The 24,585-nt window shown below is 44.9% G+C and overlaps 1 protein-coding gene across 3 annotated transcripts in view; it reads right to left on the minus strand.

The window, feature by feature from the left end:
- Positions 1 to 24,405, minus strand: part of LOC129683722 (sterol 26-hydroxylase, mitochondrial) — a 27,421-nt gene extending 3,016 nt beyond the window's left edge. Inside the window, exons 1-3 of one of the 3 annotated variants that reach the window (XM_055616613.1) lie at positions 24,356 to 24,405; positions 23,731 to 24,018; positions 3,403 to 3,593 (exon numbers count right to left, since the gene is read on the minus strand). In XM_055616613.1, coding sequence (XP_055472588.1) covers positions 3,403 to 3,593; positions 23,731 to 23,988 — 449 coding nt within the window. In that variant the 5' untranslated portion in view covers positions 23,989 to 24,018; positions 24,356 to 24,405. The other 2 variants (XM_055616614.1, XM_055616612.1) reach the window with 2 other exon arrangements.
- Positions 24,406 to 24,585: the final 180 nt, after the last annotated feature.

The following is a 24,585-nucleotide window of genomic DNA, read 5'->3' on the forward strand; positions in this document are numbered from 1 at the left end:
AAGAAAAGAAAAGAAAAGAAAAGAAAAGAAAAGAAAAGAAAAGAAAACTTAAAGCCAGGTGGCAGCGGCACATCCCTCTAATCCTAGCACTCAGAGAGGCAAAGGCAGGAAGAATTCTGAGTTTGAGGCCAGCCTGGTCTACAGAGTGAATTCCAGGACATCCAAGACTACACAGATAAATGCTGTCTTGGGAGGAAAAATAAAAGGAAGAAAGAATGAACTACAAAACCTCAGAGTCCCCCCACAGCACTGTGTGAATGGGTAAGGTAGCCTTCTAGAATCAGACCACCTAGAATCAAATCACAGGTCTAGCCAAGGCTGTTGGCACGTACCTTTATTCCCTATGTTGGCTGAGCCATCATAAGTTGAGACCAACCTGGGATACAGTATAAAATTCTGCCTCAAAATAAAAAACAAACCAACAAAAATCACAGGTTTACAGCTGACTGGCCAGGTGATCTCAGAAAGGTGACCAACCAGCCAGGGGCATGGGTTTGGCCTCTACGCATAAAGATCCAAAGCTTATCATAACAGGGTTGTTCAGGTGTTCAGATGAATGCTTGGGACATGGTGGTTACACCGTATCACGGAATTGTGTAACTCTGGGATTTTCTGAATGTGAATGATAAGGGCTGCACAAAGGCCTTCTAGGAAGAGGTTGAGGATTAGAACAGGACCTAGTTGGGGTTTTTTCATTGTCAAGGTTACAGGCATTCATTCTCTTCTTGGTTCAGTGTGTCAAGGGTACAGGAGACCCACAAAAACAAAGCTCCATGCCTTGATGCTATAGCCACACAGTAGAAGCTTAGACATCTACCTGGGTTAACAGGGATGCCCAAATGGGTGGTGGACACGCCCCAAGGACAGTCCTACATTCAGCTAACTCCCAAGCCTGCGCCCTTCCCTAGGCAAGCTAGATCAAATCCATTTCCTTAAAGCTAGCAGAGCAACAAATAGAATGTGGCCTTGCGCTACGAGGAGCAGAGGAAATTTCCCGCCGCTGTGTGTGCACACTTCTGAGTGAAGTGAGAATGAAGTCTCAGTTAACAGCACTGATGGCTTAGGAGGACAGAATGGGACTGAGTGGGACAGTTAACACATTATTACTAGAAAATTGGAAATTTCATTTTATAACGATTACCATTAGGCAGGTGTGGTGCATACTTGTAATCCTGGCGCTCGGGAGACTGAGGCAGGAGAATCAAGATGTCTGAGGTCAGTCTCAGCTGAATAGTGAGTTTAAAACTAGTCTGGACTACATGAGATACTGTCTCAAAACAAATAAGCAAACAGACAAACCCAACATTACTATCAAAACATTAAAACAATTAAGTTTTAAAAAGAAAACAAAAAGTAATGGGCTGAAGAGACAGCTCAGAGGTTCAATTCCCAGCACCTACAGGATGGTTCAAAACCATCTGTAACTCCAGTTCCAAGGGATAACTGGCCTCTACACGCACTGCAGGAGCAGGTTGAACAGATGTGCACGAAGGCAAAATGCCCGTACACATATCTTTAAATCTTTTAAAAAAATAAAGAAAAGAAATTTTAAAATTTGAAATAAGCCTCAACCATTCCTCCCAGGGGCTTTGTTTGTGTTTGAGGAAGGCTGCCACAAAACTAAATGAAAAGAAACGACAATCAGAATAGACCCGTTGAGTTGTTAAGGCTTTTTCAAGGAGATAAACTCGAAGACCTTTAATGACACCCCAGTCAGAAGCTATTGCTCGGGGGAGTGCTTGCTGTGTAAAATAAGATTCTAAAGAAAGATATGCTAAAACAAGGCAGGAAAAAACAAGTACCACAGCTTTTGCAAAATAGCTTTCACTCATTGATTATTTGGTGCTTGTCTGAGACAGGGTCTCATATAGTCCAGGCTGCCCTTGAATTCATGATCCTCCTGCCTCCACTTCCTGGAACTGGGACTGGAAACCTAGCACAAAGGTTTGTGGCCTTTAAATGCATATCAGTGACACACATAGAAAATTGGGTTCAGAGTAAGAGACATAATTAGACCCCCAAAGGGTCCTAGGTCGTGTTCAGTTGTGTTGTCAAGTCGGATCCAGGTGGCCTCCCTTTAACTCACAGGATCGGGAGGTTAAAGAGGTCTAAAACAGCATTCTCTAGTTTCAGAGTTTGGAACAAAGGTCCTAAGGATTAGTATCTTACTTGTGAAACGGTCCACCTGTGAAGAAGACAGAAATGAGAAAGGAAACCGAAGAGACTGAATCTAGGTACATCAGAAATAGTTACAAATGAACCTGTGACCAGATCATTTTCTTTCCAAAGTATCAAGGTTATATATCCCTGAGTTCCGGAATCAGGGAGATTTACCTCATCATTGGCTAGGTAGGCGTGTCACCTCTGACGTGGGATGTAAAATCTCCCTTGGTTTTTATAGCTCTTTCTTCAGCTGTAAAGCGGGGATAATAATACTATCCACACAAGGGCTTGGTGTAAGGGTAAAATGAGATCACAGCATACGGAGACGAGCCTGTTGTCTGGCATTGTCGAAATGCCCAGTTCTGATCAGTGTGGCAGTTACACTAAAGCATGCTGGGAAAAGCCACTTACTGGTTTTGGACTCAGAAAAGGGGCATCTGAACGGAGCCAGTTACAACTGGTGGCACTGGGAATCTCCGCTAATCACCACCAATTCCACCGTCTACTTCGGCGAGCTCGTAAGTAAATAACAGTCCATCCTCCTCCAAATGTCACTGCCAGAATAATCTTATCCTGTCTGGGCGCAACTGAAATCTGTATCTATCCACATGTGTGTGGAGGGTACTCATGAAGTTTATAACCCATGATTTGTGTGTAATACAATGCACTCTGAGACACATTGGATGAAACTGATTGGAGCCCTCCCAACTAAATGATAATGGTACTTCCTCAACCACGAATTGACGTACATTCAACCACTATTTAGAAAAATGGGTCTGAAGCCAGGCCTAGTGGTTCAGGTCTGTAATCTCAAGATATCTGTGACAATTTAGTGAAAGAGACCCTGCTTCAAAACTTAAAAATTACACAGGGGCTGAGAATATAGATCAGTAGTAGTAAAGTAAGTTTTGCCTAGCTGGTACAGGGGCCTCAGGTTCATGCCCTAAACAAATCTGAAAAGGCCTTGCAAGTATTTTAGTCCAAACGCCTTATATTACAGATCTGAAACACAAAGACAAGAAAAAGGAAATTATTTACTTGTCCAAAAATGACACAATGTATTGGTAGAAAAGATAGTGGCTGATCTCTGGGTCTCAGCCCACCTCAGTGACTGCTCTCTGTCTAAGCAGCAGGCTCAGGGATGCAGAGAGGCCCTGCTGTGTCCTGCATTTGAGTGCCTGCTCTCTTTCCACCTGGTCCTCTATGGCCAAACTCCCGTCCCTTTAAGCCCCAGCTCACGTGACGAAGATCCCATAGGTGAGGCCCTTGTGGTCTCGGTGGTCCTTCCACTGCTCCATGTGGTCTCTTATGGGGTACTTGCCCTCCTGTCGCATCACTTGCTCCAAGAGTGAGGCACTGGCCAGATTCACAGTGATGCGAGTCCCAAAAGTGTGTGTCCACATTGGACCATACTTGCCCTTGTTCAGCATCTGCGGGGATTAACCAAAGTGGGATAACTGGGGTGACATTTCTTGAAGGAAAGCTGGGGTGGGAGAGGCCACCCCAGAACCAGTGGGCAGTACAAAAGGGCATGGTGTAAGAGGGAGGCACAGTGGTAGTTAGGGGTTCTGCAGACAGAGAAAGAAAAAGTGGTCTTACCAAGAACAAGATTACTGAGACCAATGTTAGCTGGAAGCGGTTGGAGGATCTGAGGCCTGTGGAGGAATATGGTTATATGGGAAACTGGGGTTGGGGCTGTTGCAGATCAGGTGCAGATATTTGTTTTAAGGAATCTGATCCTTTAGTAAGCCTAAAGTTCCTTCTTCACATTTAAATCTACTGTAGCAAGAGGAATAATGACATATTATGTATGAAAATGCCATAATGAAACCCATCACTTTGCATGCCAACTTAGAGAAATAAATAATACAAATAAAATGAATAGAGCCAGTAAGATGGCTCAGAGGGCAAGATGCTTGCCATCAAGCCATAACCTGAGTTTGGCTTGGATCCATATTGTAGAAGGAGAAAACCAATTCCTGCAAGCTGTCCTCTGTTCTACACACACACATGCAAGCATGCACACCACACCTATACATATATACCACACCATACACACACATACACAAATAAATAAATATAGTAAAAAAAAATTAATTTTAGATAAAGAGAAAAATGTTAAAGATAGATAAGTCTTGTTGCAGAATATTTGATCACACCGTGAATCCCAAGATTGTGCACCGGAAAATCCTGTTTCTAGTTGTGATGTGGCTCAGCCCTAGCACATACCTTTAAACCAAGAAAACCAAGACCTTTCTGTAAACAAGATTAAGCAAAGTCAACCATAAGTCTAGAGGTGGAGCAAGCAACCAGTTATCAGGAAAGAACAAAGGAAAAAAGACCATAGGGAGTGAGAGAAAATCCACAGGATGGATAGGGAGACTCACAGGAAGTAGAAAGGAGGGACATTCGTTGGAGTATTTTTAAGACAGTGTGAAGAAGTAAGGATGTCAGCGGAGTAGGACGGTCAGCTGGGTGCTTTCTCTGCCTCTTTGTGCTGCTTGGCTTTCACCCCAGCATCTGGCTCCCAAGTCGTCACTGGTAAAATTTAATGTTTGGGATTTTGTTGAAAAACAACAAAATCTACTCCAGCTGTAGCCTCATTGAGTTGAAGACAAGTGTCTTATGTGATTACCAAGAGAAAGAAAAAAAAAAAAAAACACAATTAGGAATTCTAAGAAAAGCATAAGTTGAGATGGGAAATGCAAGGTCAAATACAAAGTAGGCTGTGTTTGTTTGTTTGTTTGTTTGTTTGTTTTAAAGCAACAACAAAGTAATGAGTGTTTTATGTAATTCCTAAGTGTAGCTCAAAGGCAGAGAATGCCTAGAGGGTACAAGACCCAGCTTGGATCAGAACAGACACATCTGAGACGTTTTCTTTCTTTGTTTCTTTGTTCCTTTCTTTTCTTTTTCTTTTTCTTCTTTTCTTCTTCTTCTTCTTCTTCTTTTTTTTTTTTTTTTTAGCTTTTCAAGACAGGCTTTCTCATGTAACAGAACCCTGGCTGTCCTGGAAATCACTCTGTAGACCAGGCTGGCCTCAAACTCACAGAGATCCACCTGCTTCTGCCTCCAGAGTGCTGGGACTAACGTTGTACACCACCATACCTAGCTGCATCTTAGGCACTCGCTAACTGACACTTTTAACCAGCATCTGGAAAACTGGCACTGCTAAGGGCTAAGAGAGTCATTTTGTGGTACAAAGCTTGCTCCCCTTGAGCAAGACCCTGGCTGCTATAATGTATTGACAGTTGCTGAAAATGAGAGAGGAAAAGAAGACGGAGGGGAGGGCCAAAAGGAACCTACAAATGTGAACCAGAATTTCCTGGCTAACTTACACCCGCACAGTGAAAGAAAACAAAAACCTGTGGCTTTCCAGTTACTTCCTCTTTCCCAATTGTTTCCAAAGAGACTCAGCGTCAGTTCCAGCATTAAGCTGGAGGGCTTCTTGTGAAACAAACAGTAGAGTTACAGAGAAGAGACTCACCTCTGAGGTTACAGAAGAAACTCCTGATCTATATAGTCCAGAAAAAAAAAGTCAATCCTACTGGTTCGCACTATTGGCCTTAAAATGTGTTCTCTCAGGACCACCATAATATAATTACCCCCAATCCATTACCAGTTGTCCAGAATCCACTCTGAGCTAACAATGGCAAGGCTGTCCACTGCCTAGAAGCCAGTCTTGACAAGCTCCAAAATCCATTTGTTCCACACTTCTTCCTCCCAGGGACATGGCCACCACGGGGTGTGGTAGGATCCCGAGGAGTTAGTTCAACCACAGAAATACTTCCACTTCCCCTCAGGAAAGTCAGACTGTGCAAGCCCGACTGGTTGAGAGTCTCAAATGGTTCATCCCTATTTGGAGGACAATTCTTGACATTTATAAACATCACTACAAATTTATAAAGGAAGAACAAGCTTCCCACAGAACAATATACATTATCAACTAAAAAAATAAAAAATCACAAAGTGGTGCCCCCATACTAACACAGAAAGATACCCAAAGTAGACTAGAACAATGAGCATAACACCTCCTGCCTAAGGAATCAGGGCTGGAGCCAGGGAAATGGCTCAGTGGTGAAAGCCTTTAAAAGAGGACCAGAGTTTGGATTCCCACAAACCACATAAATGTCAAGTACACACGGCAGCCTCTGTGTAGTTCTGGCCTTGGAAGGTGGACAAAGAGGGTCCCTTGGAGCAAGCTGGCTAGTAAGACCAGCTATATTGCTGAGCTCTGTGTTTGGCTGAGGTCCTGCCTCAAAGAATAAGATGGAAGAATGAATGCGGAAGATTCCTGACATCAACTTTGGGCCTTCTTTTGTACATCTGTGTGCACATGTACCTGCACTCACACGGGAGCAAACATACACGCTGCATGCATGCCACACAGACATAGCCATGAAAGGGAAAAGTGGGAAGGAAGGCTGAATAAATACCCACTTCTGCTGCGAAATACTAAGAGTGTTTCCCCAGGGCAGAGAAGAAAGGAAATGAATGTACTAGTTACTTTGCTGTTGCTGTGGCAAAAACCAAGACAAGTTACACAAGCGAGGGTTTATTGGGGCTTAAGTTTCCAGAGGGATAAGAGTTCATCATGGCTACGGGGGGGGGGGGGGGGGGAGCACGGAGGCAGGAGCAGGAAACCAGGAGCTCACATCTTGAACCACAAGCTGAAGCAGAAAGAATGTACTACAATAGGGTAAAGGCCTTGAACACTCAAAGCCCACCCCCAGGGATGGACTTCCCCCAGCAAAACCCTACCACCTAAACCTCCCCAACAGCACTGCAAACTCGGAACCAAGTGTTCCATTGTCCAAGATGTGGGGGAAGGGGCGTTTTTTTCATTCAAACACAAGTCATCCTAAAATTTATAACCCAGCCCTAGTTGTATCCATTTGCCTATGAATGAACGTTTTTGGGTTTGTTTGTTTGTTTTCTTATTTTGTTTTGCTTTTTGTTTTTCTTAAAGTTTCCAGTAAAAAAAAAAAAAAAAAATTAAAGGTCTGGAGATGTGTTGATGTAGCTGAGTGAGTGGAGAGCTCTTTCCTAGCACCCTTGAGGTCCAGAGTTTGGTCCCTGTGTGGTGGAGCAGGGTAGAGGACAAGGACACAGACCACTAAAATTAGAGTTAGGTGTGGTGACATATGCCTGTGGTCCTAGCCCTTGGGAGGCAGAGGCAGGAAGAGTACAGGTTCAAGACCAGCCTGGGCCACATAATGAAAAGGAAAAAAAAATGTTCACGTAACATTTTTATTACAATGTGAAGGTGGTAAGCTTCTGCAGTGAAAAATAGTGCTGTGTAGGTGCATTTGCTTTCTTCTTTACACTGTGATTTATTCCCCAAATTTCTACCACAATCTTGGAATCAGGGGGGGAAATCATTTTTTTAAAGACTTGGTAAGGCGGCTGAAGTACAAGCCATCTATTCAGAGGACCCAGGTTCGATTCTTAGCACCTCCACAGTGGCTCACAATTATCTGTAGGTCCATCTACAGGGAAACTGATGCCATCTCCCCGCCTCCACAGGCACCAGGCATGCGCATGGTACACAGCACGCATGGAGGCAAGACGCTGACGCACACATAAAATAATAAACGTTTTGAAGGAAAAAAAGGAAAAGAAAGACTAGATTAAAAAGCCACTGAGTTGGGCACGAATACTTCTCCTGCAACCCCGAGCTTCCAAGGCTGCCTGGTTGTCAGGGCAGAGGCTTCTGGGACATTTCTCCCTTTTTCCTTCAGACTTTCTTTCAGTCGGTTTACTTGGTGGCGCTTAACGAGGACCTCCTTATGTAAGGACTTATTTTAGAAAGACATCGGGATACTTGATGAGAGACGTGTGCTGCCCCGTGTGCCCAGCATTAGGAGGTAACCGGAGACAGACAGCCGGTTTCCAGGGCTCTCGCAGGCTGCTGCCTCTGAGCCGCTTTGCCTAGCTAACATGTCATTGAGATGAATGAGAGGACCAGTTCTCACCCGGTGGAACTCCAAAGATGGAGAGATCGGAATTCATCAGCATTCCCCTGTGGGGCTCCCATCCCATCCGGGGCCCAGGCATACATCAGGAAGCAGTGCAGAAAGACCTGATCCCAGCGCCTCAGATAGACAGCTGAGACGTGGATTACACAGGCTCCCAAATTGCTTCCTAATTATTTTGTAGATGTCCTTTTGCTGTTGTTGTTTTGCCTTTTTTTTTTTTTTTTTAAATAAAAAGATCTTTTCTTTGGCTTCCACACGTGTGCCATGCCCTCCCCTCATTCACACACACGCACACCAAATCAAAGTTACAATAATTTCTCATTTTATGCCCATTAGGATAGCTTGAAAGCTTCAACGAGCAAACAAAAAATGAACAGGAAATAAGCATCAACTAGAACCCTCACGTGTTCCAGCGCAGTATTTAGATAAGGGACTCACTGTGGAAAGTCTGACACAGAATGACAAGTGACCTAGCCGTTCCAGTCCTCCATACACGAGACACAAAAACAGGTTTACACAGACGTGGCCAGTGTTCACAGAAACTCAGCAACAAACCGTGGGCCAGCCCGAACACCCACCAACTGATAACAGATAACCAAGCTTTTTACACACAATGGGGTATTGTTCAGTCATGAAGCAGGTACTGACTTGAGCAAAAACTTGGACAAACCTTAAAAACATTTAAGTAAAAGAAGATAGACACAAAACAAAAGGTCACATGTTGTGAGACTCATCCTCTCCCTGTCTGCTTCAGAACTGCTTTACCCAAACTTTGAGGCCACAGGAATCCTAGCACCCAAAGGGTAAGGCAGAAGGACTGCAAATTTGAGATCAGCCTAGGTGCTGATTGTATAGAGCCTGTCTCAACAAAATAAGTCTTTTCACGAACCTGCAAATTTACATTACTGTATTACTCTGTCTCACCATTAAAACAAAAGAACATATGCATGTATGCATGTGTTTGCATGTGTTACTTTCATGTATGTTTTAAATGCTGTGTCTACATATACAATAATAACTTTAATAGGGATGGAGAAATGGCTCAGTGGTTAAGAGCACTGACTGCTCTCCCAGAGAATCTGGGTTCAATCCCCAGCACCCACATGACAGCTCACAACTGTCTGTAACTCCAAGATCTGACACCCTCACACAGACATACGTGTAGGCAAAACACCAATGCACATTAAAAAATAAACTTTAATGAGGCTGGGTGATGGTGGGTCACGCCTTTAATCCCAGAATTTTGGGGACAGAGACAGGTGGCTCTCTATGAGTTTGAGACCAGCCTGGTCTACAGAGCAAGTTTCAGGATAGCCAGAGCTATACAGAGAAACCCTGTCTCGAAAAACAAAACAAAACTTCAATGAATTCTTTTCTTTTCAGACATAGTTTATAGATGAGAGAGCATATAAACTAAAACTATTGAATTAAACCAGATGCCTTGTGCTCCCATGAAAAACAAACTTTCAATAAACAAGTTGGTCTAAATTGGTTGGTAAACTAAAATGAAAAGGTCTTCAGTATCATTAGCACACTTCCGTGCCTGGGTGTCCCAGCTGGGAGGTTATGTTTATCGCTGTTACATGTTTTACAGTGTCGGGGCTTGACCCAAAGTCATAAAACTGTAACTCCAGCTAGAACAAAATGATCTCTGCTGTAAGTATTTGATAAACAAGACTAATACTGTTGGCTTATTGAGAACACATCTCCAGAGCCATCCACACTAAACGCATGATAAACACACAGCTTTCTCGTGTTGCTTATTTTAGATCACAGAAGTCTACATGTGGCCTAAAAATAAATATGCAAATAAGAGGCTCAACACTCTGCTCACTGCATCCTGTGTATCAAGTTAGCTTTAGGGCTGTTCTCCAGCAAGGGAACAAGACCTCGCATCTCAGTTTTCCTAAAGAATGTAGGCCTAACAGCTTCGACCAATTACATAAGCACTTATAAGTCTGGTCCTCACATAAATTAAGGTTCTAAAGCTACATTAAAGGTGATAACAGGTATGAGACAACAGAATCACTTCTAAGTTAGAAAAAAGTTGAAAAAAAAAAGTCATAGAAATCCAAGCATTTTGGGCTTAATTTTCATAGAAAAGATCATGTGTTTGGATCCATGTCTTTCTGGGAATTGGTAATATATGGAATAATCCAGTCCTAGTATCTTCCTGGGTTTTCACTAAAAAGATTCCAAGACTTATGATGGTGGACCAAGACTCCACCATCATAATTACCAAATGAAATTCCATATGCAAAGAAAAAGGGATTGAGGAAAAGAGTAATTCTGCCTAAACTGATGACAAGGCTATTGGTGATTTAGCCAGAGCTTTATGCACACTGCCTGGTTAAGTGCACAGTCAGTGGGTTGGTTATAGTCACAGCCCTGACGCTTTTTTCTTCTTTCTACTTTAGATACTTTTTTAGGCTAGACATGGTGGCACATGCCTTTGTCCCCAGCCCTTGAGGCAAAGGCAGGTGAATCTCTGTGTGTCTGAAGCCAGTCTAGTCTATGTAGCAAGTTTCAAGGTAACCAGGGATACATAATGAGACAGGGAGATATAAAGGGGGTGGGAAGATACTCTTCTAGCCAGCAGGGTGGGGGTAAGGGCTGTGAAGGAATGCACAGGGACAGGGAGGGAAAGGGATGGAGAGGGAAGGGAAGGGAGAAGAGGGAGGAAAGGGGTGGAAAAGAAAGAGGAAAAGACTGTTGTTTTTTTTCAAATTGAATGGTAAAAAGAAAAATGCTTGCTTTTTCTAGGCGGCTGCCACCCAGGGCCTGGTCCATTAGGTACTGGCTCCATTCCTGCTTCTTTTTTTGTGAGACCATATCTCACTAGATAGCCTGGTTGGCCTGGGATAGGCTATGCAGATTTTACCTGGCGAGTTCTGGGATGACAGGAGTGTGCCTCCACACCTGGTTTTATGCAGTGGTGGGGACTGAACCCGGGAGGGCTTCATGAGTGACAGGCAAGCACTCTACCAACCGAGCCACATTCTAGTCTCCAGAGGTTTAAAAAATATTATTACTTGATTATTTTAATGATCTGTGGGTACCAGATACACGCGTGGTACATAAACATACATGGAAGCAAAATACTCACACACATAAAAATAAAAAAAATAAATCTTTAAAAAAAGAATTTTATACAATGTATTTTGATCATATTCGTCCCCCACTTCCCCTCTAATTTTTCCCAGATCAACACCTTCTCCCTCACTACCAACTTCATGTGTTTTTGTTTGTTTGTTTTTTCCTTTTTAATAATCTATTGAAAGGACTAGAGAGATGGCTCAGCAGTTAAGAGCACTGGCTCCTCCTCCAGAGGACTCAAGTTTGATTCTAGAACCCATATCATGCCTCACCAATGTTTGTAATTCAAGTTTCAAGAGAATCTGCCACCCTCTTCTGGCCTCTGAGGGCACTGCATTCATGTGGTATATACACTCATACACACGGACAAAATACCCTTACACATAGAATAATGAAAAATTTAAAAATAACCCGAATCCAGTTTGTGTTGCCATATACTTCTGGTGTGAGCTGTCCACTAATGTATAGTGTAGATCTACCAGGGGCCACACCTAGAAAGAAAACTGACCCTCTCCCCTGGACGCCATCAACTGTCAATCGCTCCTGAGTTAAAAACTCCTTTCCACTCTATGCTGACTCAATCCACAATGTTGACTCGATCCCCATGTTTTCTTTGTCTGTTCATTTGTCTGTAGACAGGGATTTATAAAGCATCCCAGGCTAGCTGGGCTTGCTGGTGCACGCCTTTAATCCCAGAACTTGAGAAAAAGAAGCAGGTGGATCTCTGAGTGTGAGGCCAGTCTTGTCTACAGAGTGAGTTCCAGGACCAGCCAGGACCATACAGAGAAACCCTGTCTTGAACAACAAACAAACATACAAAAAGTCAGGGGAAGGGAAGACCACATCTTGATTAGAGAAGTAGCAGAGAGAGGCTCTGTGCTGAGAATATCCAGCCAACCACAGACATCCTCTGCGTCAGCGACCTTCCACTGTCAAAAAGAGTTGTGGACTCTTTAGTTGTGGACCTGACACTTGCTTAACATCATCGCCCAGAATGTTCCATGAGAGGAATAACTGTCTGCCAAATGTGACTCACATCAGTAATCCCAGCACTCGGGAGGCTGAGGCAGGAAGACCAGGAGTTGGAGGCCTGTGCTACATAGCAAGCCAGAGAGAGAAGGCAGGAGGGGCCAAAAGTACACTGCGATAGCCAGGCCATGGTGCACCCGGGAGGCAGACGTAGACAGATCTCTGTGAGTTCGAGGCTAGCCTGGTTTACAGAGTGAGTTGCAGAACAGCCAGACAGAGAAACCCTGTCTTGAACTAACCCCCCAACTCCTGAAAAAAAAAAAGTACACTGTCTTTAGTGGGCGAATCTATGGCAACAGCCTCAGAGAAAGCCTACAATAATATACCTTATCGAGTCATCTCTGATTCCTGACAGAGTAGGCCGGTGTCTAGCAACAGGAAGACACAGTGAACAAGCATCATCTGGGATGAACATTATAACATCACAGTTACAGAAGACCCATGCTTCCTATTTGTGAAAAGGTCTGCTCGGGCTTAACCCAAGTGAAATGAAAAAGTTGATCAGATCATAGTCTCCTGGAAACACCTTGGGACAAGAACCCACTGCCAGTTCCATCCTGGGCCACAGAGCCCAAACTGTAGTGCACAAGGCCAAGAAATTGTTTATCTGTGGGAGACACTCAATTCCTTTTCATGCCACACCCACACTCTGGGAACTGAAACTGAGAGTTTGTAAACAGCAAAGACAAGGAAGGAAGTGAATGACTAGCTTTACTTTCGGATCGTGAGCAACTGTGAAGGACAAGGATAAACGATGTCCATACTAAGATGGCCCTCACGTGGTTCACATGTCAAGGGATGGAAGGTGTTTTAAGATGGTAGAAGGTATACAGGGAAGAGGCCACTGGGGGGCTTTGAGACAAACACGGGACATGGGAAGAGATAAAGGAAGAGGAGGTGTAGCTGCTGTGAGGACCATACACTGAGCTGTGGAAGCAGAGCAACAGTTCTGTTCCAGAGGATGCTGGAAGCCAACCGTGGGAGTCAGGAGTCAGGGAAGGGACGACGGTCCCTCTTTCAGTTCCTGTCCATACTGCATCTAATCTGGGTTGCTACCCCCAATCTTCAACTTGACAAATGGCCAGGGAAGAATCTGAATTCTAAGAACTCATAGAAACTTCCCAACAGCCAGATTTCAGAAAGGCCCAGCCTCCATGAAAAACGCTAGGACAAGATCAATTTTCTGACTTGGTCTCTTTGACCTCACCCTGTTGTTGGCCTCTTGGTATTTTTGTCACAGCTTTTTTGATGTACGAGACATTGGTCTCTCTGTGTAGGTCTGGTTGTCCTGTAACTCGCTGTGTAAACCAGCCTGGCGTCAAACACAGGTATCCTGCCTCTAGCTCCCAAGTGCCGGGATTAAAGGTGGGTATCACTCTACTTGGCCTTATCGCACACAGCTTGTTTGAAGGTTGGCAGCCACTTAATGGGCAGCTGAGTGAGTACATAGGCTTGGCAACCACTCTGGTTATTCTCCAAAAGAGCGCTGGGCCAAATCTGTCCTCTAGGCTGGCCTGACCAAGCTTTACACAAGCTTGGATACACAAGCTGTATACACTGTAGTCAGATGTTGTCTAAGGCAAACAGCATATCTAATACAAGTCCTTATTAGTAAAATTAATTAGGTTATCTGAGGAGAGTGACCTATTTCTGGAAATTTTTAGTCATTCTTGTTAAAAGGTCATGTGAAGACTATTAATGACCCTCAACCTGTCAGCTTTGCAAATATCCATACCAGCAACACCTTGAACCTCAGACTGAACTTTTTAGGAACCCTGTAACCCTCCAGGAAGAGGAAAGAATCAGAAGCCTTGCTGGAGCTACCATGAAGCAAAATTTTGATTTCTGTTAGCTCATTGGATTCTGAGGTGACCTGAGACTTTCTGCCATATTCACCTTGGAAACTAGATGGAAAGGAAGGCATGGTGGCTCATGCCTATAATCCCAGCACTTGGGAGGCAGAGGTACATGGATCTCTGAGTTCAAGGCCAGCCTGGTCTATAGAGCAAGTTCCAGGACAGCCAGGGATACAAAGGAAAACTCTGTCTCAAAAAACAAAAACAAAAACAAAACAAAAAAAAAAAAAAAAAAAAGGAGGAAGAGAAGGATGAAAGAAAAACTAGGTACAGGATAGAAAATCCTGGAAAGTGCCAGGCATAGTGGTGCATGGCTTCAATCCCAGCGCTGAGAGGCAGAGGCAGAGTTCAAGGCCAGCCTGGTCTACAGAGAGAGTTCCAGAGCAGCCAGGGCTACACACAGAAACCCTGTCTTCAAAAACAGAAAACAAACGAACAAAAATCTTGGAAAGGGCTTTTCAGACAAGAGGTTATCTCACAACTCACAGTGAGCTCATGGAGGCCTGGTGTTTGGGTGCTGAGTGTGTGGGTCAAGGATCTTGGGGAATAAGCACCTTGCTTATTCTTTTTTACACTAAGTAACAAACTATCTAAACCTAAAAGTATCTCTTTGGGATTTTATTCGCTGAATTTGTCAGGCTTTGGTTGACTTATATGTATGAACTTAACATATATATGGCAACACATATCTGTCCTTGTCAGTGAGAGAGGATTGTTCCTCTCTCAGTAATTCATCTCAGAAATGCACAGTAGCTAGCCTATATATTCAGAGTGGAAAGCCGAAGGCACGTCTTGGAGCTTGCTAATTAAATCATAAGTATGGTGCCTAGAAGGCATTATTCTGACTTCTAATGAAGAAATGAGGGGAGCCTACTAAATGGAATCCCTTTTCTCTAGAGGATGATAACTACATGAGTCAATGAGCCTACAAAAAAAGGTAAGTGTCAAATGACTGAAGAGCATCATATATGATTATCCTAGTGATGTAGTTACTAGGCTGAGAGTGCAGCTCAGTGGTAGTGTGAGAGGCTCTGGGCCTTGATCCCCAGCACTGCACTAAGGAAGGAGGGAGGGTAAAAGTAAGGAAAGGAAGGAGAGAGAGAGGAAAAGATCACTCAACTAAAAAATAAAAATAAAAAGTACAGATGCATTTGGCCTCTCCTCTTTAGGGGCCTGTTTGGTTTAGAGAGGGACCCCTTAAGAAGCTCAGCAAAGCCTAACAATGCTTAAGCCAGCCAAGAGCCTTGGCAACCAAAGTAAACTCACAAAGTCCAAGCGCTATTTTATGAAGTCAACTAGGCAGGCCTTGAGAGTTGTATAAACAAGAGTGACCGGCAGGTCACTTTTGGCTAATCTGGTTAGCAAATATCAGAAAGATGGCTCATTCTGGGTCACAGGCAGGGGAGTGCAGATGGGACAGCTGTCTCAGGGCCATCAGAGTGCCATCACTAGGAATTAACCCCAACTCCTCACACAAGCAGAATCCACATCTCCAAGGAACCGGAGGTGGCAAATAATTAACAACATTCCAGCTTCCCTTTGCTCTGAACCTGGGCTTGGGTGACATCCTGCTACATCTAAACAAGCCAGTGGCCCTATGAAAAATTCAGAAAATCCCCATCATGCAATCCCAGCACTCGTGGAGGCAGAGATAGGAGTATCTCTGTGAATTTGAGGCCAAAAGGTCTACAAAGTGAGTCCAGGATAGTCAAGACTACACAGAGAAATTCTGTCTGCCTTGAAAGAAGAAGAAGAAGAAGAAGAAGAAGAAGAGGAGGAGGAGGAGGAGGAGGAGGAGGAGGAGGAGGAGGAGGAGGAGGAGGAGCTCAATCGTAAAAACCTGCTGGCTCAGAGAGGCAGAGAAAGCACCCAGCTGACTTTCTTACCTACTTAGCCAGCGTCCCAGAAGGAAAAAAGCCACTTCTACTTAGCTCACATCTAGAAGGAAAAAGCCCTTCTCCTTTTCCACATTGTTTTAAATACCCTTCAACTCAATGTCCCGCCTTTTAGCTTCCTGTGTGTCTATCTGTCCTCTGGACTTCCTCTCACTCTCTGTTTTGTTTTTGTCTACGTTGACATCTGGTCAGTCTGGTTGTTTGTTCTGCCTCTTGACCTATTTACAAAAAGTTCTTGGATTAAAGGTGTGTGCTAGGGCTGAGCCACACCGCAAGTACTTGTTACAGTAAACAGAAAGCCCTAGGATCAAAGACTGAGCCACACCACAATTAGAAACAGGTTTTTACAGCTCACAGTCTCGGGGTTCACAATGTGATCAAATATCCTGCAACAATAAGTGGCACTGCATGCAGTTTATTTGTGAAGATGTTTCTATCAGAAACTGAACCAAAGAGCATGCAGACCAAGCACTACTATAATTCCAGCACTGAGGCTGGGCAGGGATCACTTGAGCTCAATAGTTTAGGATCAGCCAGAGCAACTTGAGATCAAGTTTCAAAAGAGAGAGCTGGAGGTGGGCATGGTGGTGCACTATGGTAATCCCAGTATTTCAACCATAAGTAAGGCAGGAAGATTTTGAGTTCAGAGCCAGCCTAGGCTACATAGTGAGTCTGAGACCAGACCAACTGAAGACAAATACCCTATACTGAAAACAGCAACAAAACAGAAAACAACAACAAAAAGGGTTATGCATTCACTACAATTGTATATAGAACTCCACAGTATGAATGCATATGATTTATTCTCCAGTGAAAGGAGTTTCATGTTTCTATTATACGTATTTCTTTATCATCACTAATTTTCAGGGCTGGAGATGGGATCCAGAACCTAGTGATGCTCAGAAGATGTTCTATCGTAGAGATGTGCCTCAAGCCCTACAAAAAGACATTTCTGTCCGAGTGTGAAACGATTACTTCAATATCTGAAAAATATCCACTTTTATGCAAGAAGACAGAACTGTCATAGACTTCAAAGACGCATTCCAGGGATCCTGACAGTAAGAACTTCCCGTTGATTTCGAGAGGCTTTGCCTGTAACACACTCAGAAAACTGTGAGCGCTGCTTATGAGCACACTCAACTCCCTCAGCAGCCCAGCCCAACAGCCTGATAGGCAGCTCAGTAGAACAGCATGCACAGCCTTGTCAACAAGCCGTGTCCTAGAGCAAAAGTGAGGACAAAGAGTGGATGACCAGCAGCAGATGCTGACCTGGGAGACAGGCAGACCCCAGAGCCAGGAACTTGGGGGACAGGGGTGGATGGACACAAGCTGGGCCCTTCATTTTACAATCCAGTCTTTCAGCCATGTTAACAATGATGGGAAACCCAATCCACAAAATGACAAATGCGTAAGGGCTACTGGGGGCCACAGGGAATTTGGAACAAGCAATATTAACAATATCTTATCATGCTCAGGATCAATACTTTTGAAAGGTAAAAATTTAAGAGAGGGCCTGCAATGATAGATAGGTCAGTCAGGGCACTGGCTGCTCTTCCAGAGAAACTGGGTTCAATTCCCAGCACCCCAACAATCGGAAATTACAGTATCAGGGGATCCAATACCAGCTTCCAGCCCCATAGGACATTGTAGGCACACCATACACAGACATGCATTCAGGCAAACACTCATACACATAAAATGAAAACAAAACCTCAAAAATTTTAATTTAATAGAAACTTAGATGTAAAATTGGGGCTGGAGATATATTTCAGTGGTTAAGAGCACTTACTACACTTGAGGAAGATTGGAGTTCAGGTTTCAGCACCCACATAGTACATAAAATCACAGAGGTACACACATACACATAAAGTAATTAAATAAATATTTTTAAAAAATTTTATATGTATATTTAACATATGTTCACATTGCATCCTTTTCCCAGAATATTTGGTATTATTTTTATTAGAAAGTAAAATGCAAGCGGGGCATGGTGATGTTTGCCTATAATCACAGCACTCAGTTAGGCAGAGGCAGGGGAATCTCTGTGAGTTCAAGGCCATCCTGGTCTACAAGGTGAGTCCAGGGCAGCCAAGGCTACACAGAGAAACCCTGTCTCAAAAAACAAACAAGCAAAAAGAAAGTAAAATGCAGACCTAGGGCTACAGCTCAGTGGTAAAAAAGATGCTTTCAATTTTGTTTAGTGTGTATGTGCACGCACGCGCGCGCGCACACACACACACACACACACTGACAGAAGCCAGAGGAAGGCATAGGAAGTCCTGCTTCACTTTATTTTCCCAAGACAAGGTTTCTCACCAGACCTGGAGTTTCTCATTTCGGTTAGACCGACTAGCCAATGACTTCCTCAGATCTACCTCTCTCTGCCCCAGCCCAGTTCTGGAGTAATAGATTACAGTGGCCATGCTCAGCTTCTTCCTTTTCTTTTTCTTTCTTTTTTTTTTCTCTCTTTTACATGAGTGTTTGGGACTAGAATTCAGAACCTCATGACTCATGCTTGTTCAGCAATTGCTCTTACCCACTGAGCCATCTACCCAGACCCTGCTGTTTCTTATTGATTTCCTTTTTGCAGTGCTGAGATTAGAACCCAGAGCTTTGGGCATGCTGGCATCTTCAGCCTCTTAGGCGGGTGTCACACAGCACTGCCTGCCCTATCTATCCTTCTGGGGTCCCTTGTTTTCGGACATCTGGTGTGTAACTGGTGTTGTGCTTGGCTGGCTTCCCCCTTTGTGTGACAGTCACCCTGTTTGGGTAGGAGGGACCCCAAGTCGGGCTTTAGGGGTGAGGCTACCTGGGCCAAAGCACCCTCTGCCTGACCCATATGATAGGCCGAGGGCGAGGCAATTTACTTACACCAACGCTTTCAACCAGCTTCTGCAACACAGCAGAGCCAAGACACGGCAAGGAGAGCAAAATGGCAACTTTTATGACCCCATGGATCTCGATGCCGACAGGTTTTATTCCCCCAAAGGTTAATGAGCTGGAAGCCTGGGACCCAATGTCATGGTGTTAAAAAGTTACAGCAGGGGCTGGTCTTATGGTAGTGGCTAAAGCACAGAGTCCGGCCCCCCAGATCTCACATAAATGCTGAGAAGATTCAGAGGCCCATCTGTAGTGAGAACCTTGAAGGGTGGAGACAGGGGATTCACGACCAGGCTAGCTAGAGACGCTGGGCCTCAGAAGCTTTGTCTTAGCGCAGAACAGATGCAGACGGGAACTTCTACTGTGGTGCGGAAGTGTTTTGTGATGGTATCCTAGACACCGGGGCCTAGGATATGGAAGTGGTGTTGGAGCCAGACAAGTGGCAGCGGTTGGGAGGGTTTGGAGGACCAGACTAGGGGAGGTCTGCATGGCTTTAAATAAGGCGTTCTAGGTAGCTGTGGAAGGATCCATGCCTTCTCAGAGACGGGATAAACAGCAATGACCAGAACATGTTTAAGAATGTGCACAAGTGCCGGGTGGTGGTAGCACACGTCTTTCGTCCTGGCACCAGGGAGGCAGAGGCAAGCAGATCTCTGTGAGTCAGAGGTCATCCTGGTCTAAGAGCAAGTACCCGGACAGCTAGGGCTGTCCTGTCTTGAAAAAGGAAAACAAGACAGCAACAACAACAACAAAGAAGGTGCACCGTAAAGGCTACGCCGACGAAGTCACAGGTACAAATAAGAATAGGTCCACCTTCTCACAAAGCGACAAAGAATTTAGCTGCATTGCCTTCCTGCCCCAGGGTTTGTGGAAGGCCAAATTTAAGGGTGATGACTTAGGGCATTTGAAAGCAACTTCTAAGGAAATATACAGAAGAGCTTTTTGGGTGTGTTTTAAAGCATGCTTACTAAGATTCGGAAGCAGCGATGATGACCTAAAGGCAGGATTTATCATTAAGAGACAAGAGCTGTTGAGTGTAATGGTATACATAATCCTAGCATACTCAAGGCAGAGGCAGTAGCAACAAGCCCAGTCTACTTAGTAAGCCTCTTGTCTCAACCCCCCACATATACAAAAGAAGAAAAGAGGAGGGTACAGAGCTTGCCCGACCTACAGAAGGTCCAGGTTTCATTCCCAGCCCTACTCTCCTCCTTCAATGAACCACTGTGGTTCAGAGTGTTAGAGCTAGGAGGAGGAGGTGGGGAAGAGAAAGGTGAGGCGTTCTGGCAACTTGGCCAGTGAGTTAGGGCGCTTGCTGCAAAGCTCAATAACCTGAGTTAGATACCTGGAACTCACATGGTAGGAGAAAGCTGTAAGTTGTTCTCTGGGCACCTGTCATGTCATGCTCATGCCTGTGTACACTTGTATACACACACACACAAAATAAATGCAAAAAAAAAAAAAACCATCTTGTACCTTAAAGCAAACATATATACAAAAAACAAGCCTAGGTAGTTAGGCAGGAGTTTGGCAGAGGGGCACAGGCACCACAGAGTCTTCATTTAAAGGTCTAGTGGAGCCATAACCGGGACCCCAGGAGAAGCCCAGCAGGCCAGGCTGCTTAAGATTTGGGGGACCATCCCCAACCCAGTGTGCACAGGATGCAGGACTTGGGGCTTTAGTGCACACCCACACTGATGGGTTTCAGTTTTACAGGGCTCTGTGATCTCTCTCTTTTGACCCATTTCCCTTCTATCCCATTCCCCTGTTGTCTGCTGGATACAGGTAAGTTTTTGACTTTACAGGCTAATAGCAGAAAGGAGTCGTCTTGAGTGTTAGATCAGACTGTAGACTTTAGTTTTTTTTAAAACAGGGTTTCTCTGTGTAGCATTTGCTGTCCTGGGCTTGCTTTTGTATGCCAGGCTGGCCTCGAACTCACAGAGATCTACCTGCCTCTGCTTCACCAAGTGCTAGGATTCCTGGCATGCACAACCCAGACTCTAGACTTTTGACTGGTGCTCAAACACTATTTTGGGGACTATTGGCACAAATGAAAGCATTTTGCCTTGGGAGGAGAATATGAAATTGGAGTGTTGGGGTAGCATGCTATGGTTTGGATGTGGTCTTTCTGTCTCAAAGGTGTGTGTATGTTGAAGGCTTGATCCCCCTTTCAGTAATGAAAGGGTCTGGGACCTCTAAGAGGTAGAGCCTAAAAGAAGGAGCTGGGGCTATACCCATTCCGGGCTCCCAAGATCAAATTAATTCTCACAAAACAGGCTGTTATAAAGATGCAAGCCTGTTTCTTCCCACATACTCAGTTCCTCTCTTACCATGTGACCTCTCTCTTCTACATCACAGGCTAGCTTGTGCCATGAGATGTCATCCACCATGATACGTAGAGTAAAAAGCCCTCCATCAGAGACTAGCTAAATGGAACCACCTATTTGGGCTTTCAATTTCCAAAATTGTGAACGAAATAAACCTTTTCATTACAATATATTCACTCTCCAGCACTGTGTTCTAGTTAAACAAAACAGCCTAAATTCTGGGAGCAGACCACACCCAAAGGACACTCAACTATAAGGGTTCTCCATCTTAGCGTTTATGACAGTTTAAATGACAAGCCAATTCTAACTGATACAAAGCAGGTTATAGAAACACAGCCTTCCTCAATAATGCTGTTGCTGGGTTTTATGGACATGCTAACTCACACCAACCACAAGCACATAAAGTGAAGATCAATATATTTCTCATGGGGCCTGGAGAGAGGGCTCAGCGTGGTTAAGAGCATTGACTGTTCTTCCAAAGGACCCTACGTCAATTCCTAGTACCCACAGGGCAGCTCACAAGTGTCTGCAACTCAAATTCACACAGACATGTACGTAATCCAAACACCAAATGTACATAAAAATATTTTGGTGGGGAGGGGTTTGGGGACAGAGTTTCTCAGTGTAGTCTTGGATGTCCTGGACTCGAATTGTACACCAGGCTGGCCTTGAACTCATAGAGATCTGCCTGCCTCTGCCTCCCCAAGTGGTAAGTTAAAGGTGTGCACCACCATGCACAACATAAAAATAAATTTTGTTTGTTTTAAAGATTTATTTATTATGTATGCAATGTCCTGCCTGCACACCAGAAAGAGGACACCAGATCTCATTATAGATGGTTGTGAGCCACCATGTGGTTACTGGGAATTGAACTCAGGACCTTTGGAAGAGCACCCAGGGCTCTTAACCTCTGAGCCACCTCTCCAGCCCCATAAAAATAAGTTTAAAAAAAAGTTTAAGAAATATTTCTCATGGGACGGCTCAGAGTTTAAGAGGTGTTTAGAGTTCTCCTAAAACTTCAGCCATCTGCACTCTTTTAAAAGACCTTTCATGGCGCTGGGGGTATGGAACAGCGGTTAAGTTCCCTAGCACAGGACCCGAGACTGGTCTCCAGTACCCATAAACTGTCTGTAACTCCAGCTCCAAAAGATCCTCCTCTGGCCTCTTCAGACAGGTAGGCAGGCAGGCAGACAAACAGACACAAACATTCAAACACATACACAGAAATAAAAATAAATCTTAACTAAAAAAAAAAAAAAAATCTCTCTTTGGGGCATGATGGTGCATACACATAATCCCAGCACTTGGCAGACTGAGGCAGGAGGAAGAGCTAAGAGCATTGTCTTAACAAAACAAAAGCAAACGAAACTCCGTAATATTTATGATTTCGCTTCCTCGGTATCTTCGTTAAGCCATCTAGAATTACATCTTGAGCAACTCCTCCTGAGAAAGCTTCAGTCCCTAACCCCTAGGCATTCCCCGGACCTCTCAGTTTCTGGAGGCTGAAATCAAGCAAAAGGACTTTTCAGCCCCTTTGTTTCTCTGCTTAGAGGTACTGAGTCTGGTCTGCTCTCTGTCTGTCTGTCTGTCTGTTTCTGTCTCTCTCTCTCTCTCTCTCTTTCTGTCTCTCTCTCATGTCTCTGTCTCTGTCTCTCTCACACACACACAACACTATGTAGCACTGGGTGGCCTGGAATCTATAGAGATTCTAATGCCTCCCCCTCCTGAGCTCTGGGATTAAAGATGTGTGTTGTGCTACCATGCCCGAATTCTTTCTTTTTTTTTTTTTTTTAAGATTTGTATTATTTTTAATTGTGCATATGTGTGTGAGGAGCTGTGTGCTCATGAGTGCGGGTGCCCTGACAGGCCAGAGACATCAGATTCTCTTGGACGGTTGTAAACTGGGACTGGAACAACTCAGGTCCTTTGAAAAAGAGAGATGTACCCTTGACCCCTGAGCCATCTCTCCGGTCCCAGAGAATGATTTTTTTTTTTTTTTTTAAACCATCTCTTAATACCTCCTGAGCCTGACAGGGATAGCTCGCCTGGCTGCTGTGCATCGAAGCCTTACTCATTTTCTCTGCCCCTCATTCTCACCCTCCTCCCAGCCAGGCAGGGTAGAAGATGGAATTAATCCACTTCTCCGTAAGCTTTTTCTTTCACTTCCTGAGAAGTAATCCACCCTCCACCCCCCACCCCCCGTGGAGAAATGTGTCCTGCAGACTGCAAACAAGCTCCCAAAGCTAACTCCTTTGGAAGAAGTAGGAAGAGACAGCATCTCTGCAGTAAGATTGGGCAGTTCTCCTAGCTTGAGTCCACCGCTGCTCTCCTGATCCCTGACACTCATCGCCTGTTTTATTTCGAAGGGTTCTGTCTGCACCTTGCACACCCTTACGGCTGAAGCCTCAGACAGCAGCGAGCTAAAGTTCCTGTATCGTTTATTGTTTATCCCACTTCTCTCCCATGTCCCAGTGCCCAGCCCCGGGTGGTGATGCCGCTGCCAGGTTACCTGGAGTTCGTGCAAGCGCAGCGCATAACCTCGTAGGAATAGCTGGTATAAAAAGTGCAGCGATCCGAGGCCCGGAAGCTCCTCCGAACTCCGCAGCGGCCGGTCCTGACCTGTTCCACGACCCTCCGTATTCTCGTCTGTCCGGAGGGCGGCCGGGATCGCGGCCTTGGCTCTGGTTCCCTGTGGCCAGAGGCCACGGCCCAGCACCCGCGTGCCCAAGAGCGCCCACCTCAGCCTCGTGCAGCTCAACGCAGCCATGAATCGTGCTGAGAACTTTGAATCTAGAGACTGGGGAAGGTAGCACCACAATCAGCGAAGGCTGCAGAACTGCGGCTGTGGCAACCGGGCTACTCAGAGATGACCCGGGGCGGGCCGATAGAAGGCCAGCCAGATCCTTTCCTTATCCCTTCCAATCAGGATCTATCGAACATACAAATGCCACCTTCTCCAGCTGCAAACCCCCTACCAAGAAGGCAGAAAGAGGTGGACGAGGCGACCTAGAGCGAAGCCCAGAGCTCCTCCACGGGTTCTGAAGAACTTCCCTGGCTCTCAATTTTAAGCTGAAGCACAGTGGTCAGCTCCCAAGATCCTCAGGCTCCACCCAGCTAGACGGACTTTGCCTGACCTGCAGAAGGCCATCTCTGGCGACTCTCACTTTTCAGAGGGCCCTGGAACCCGCTGCTGTTCCCGGAGGCTGAGGCGGAGTGAAAGCAGTGCAGGCGCCAAGGTCATGTCATGTGAGCCTGGGAGAGGAGGAAAACAACAAACTGTGGTATTGTTGACGTTTTAAAAACAGAGTGCTTTCACTGCTACCAACACACACACACACACACACACACACACACACACACACAC

Source organism: Psammomys obesus, unplaced genomic scaffold (assembly GCF_907164565.1).
Source record: "Psammomys obesus unplaced genomic scaffold, mPsaObe1.curated_primary_1811, whole genome shotgun sequence".
Classification (NCBI taxonomy): Eukaryota; Metazoa; Chordata; class Mammalia; order Rodentia; family Muridae; genus Psammomys; species Psammomys obesus.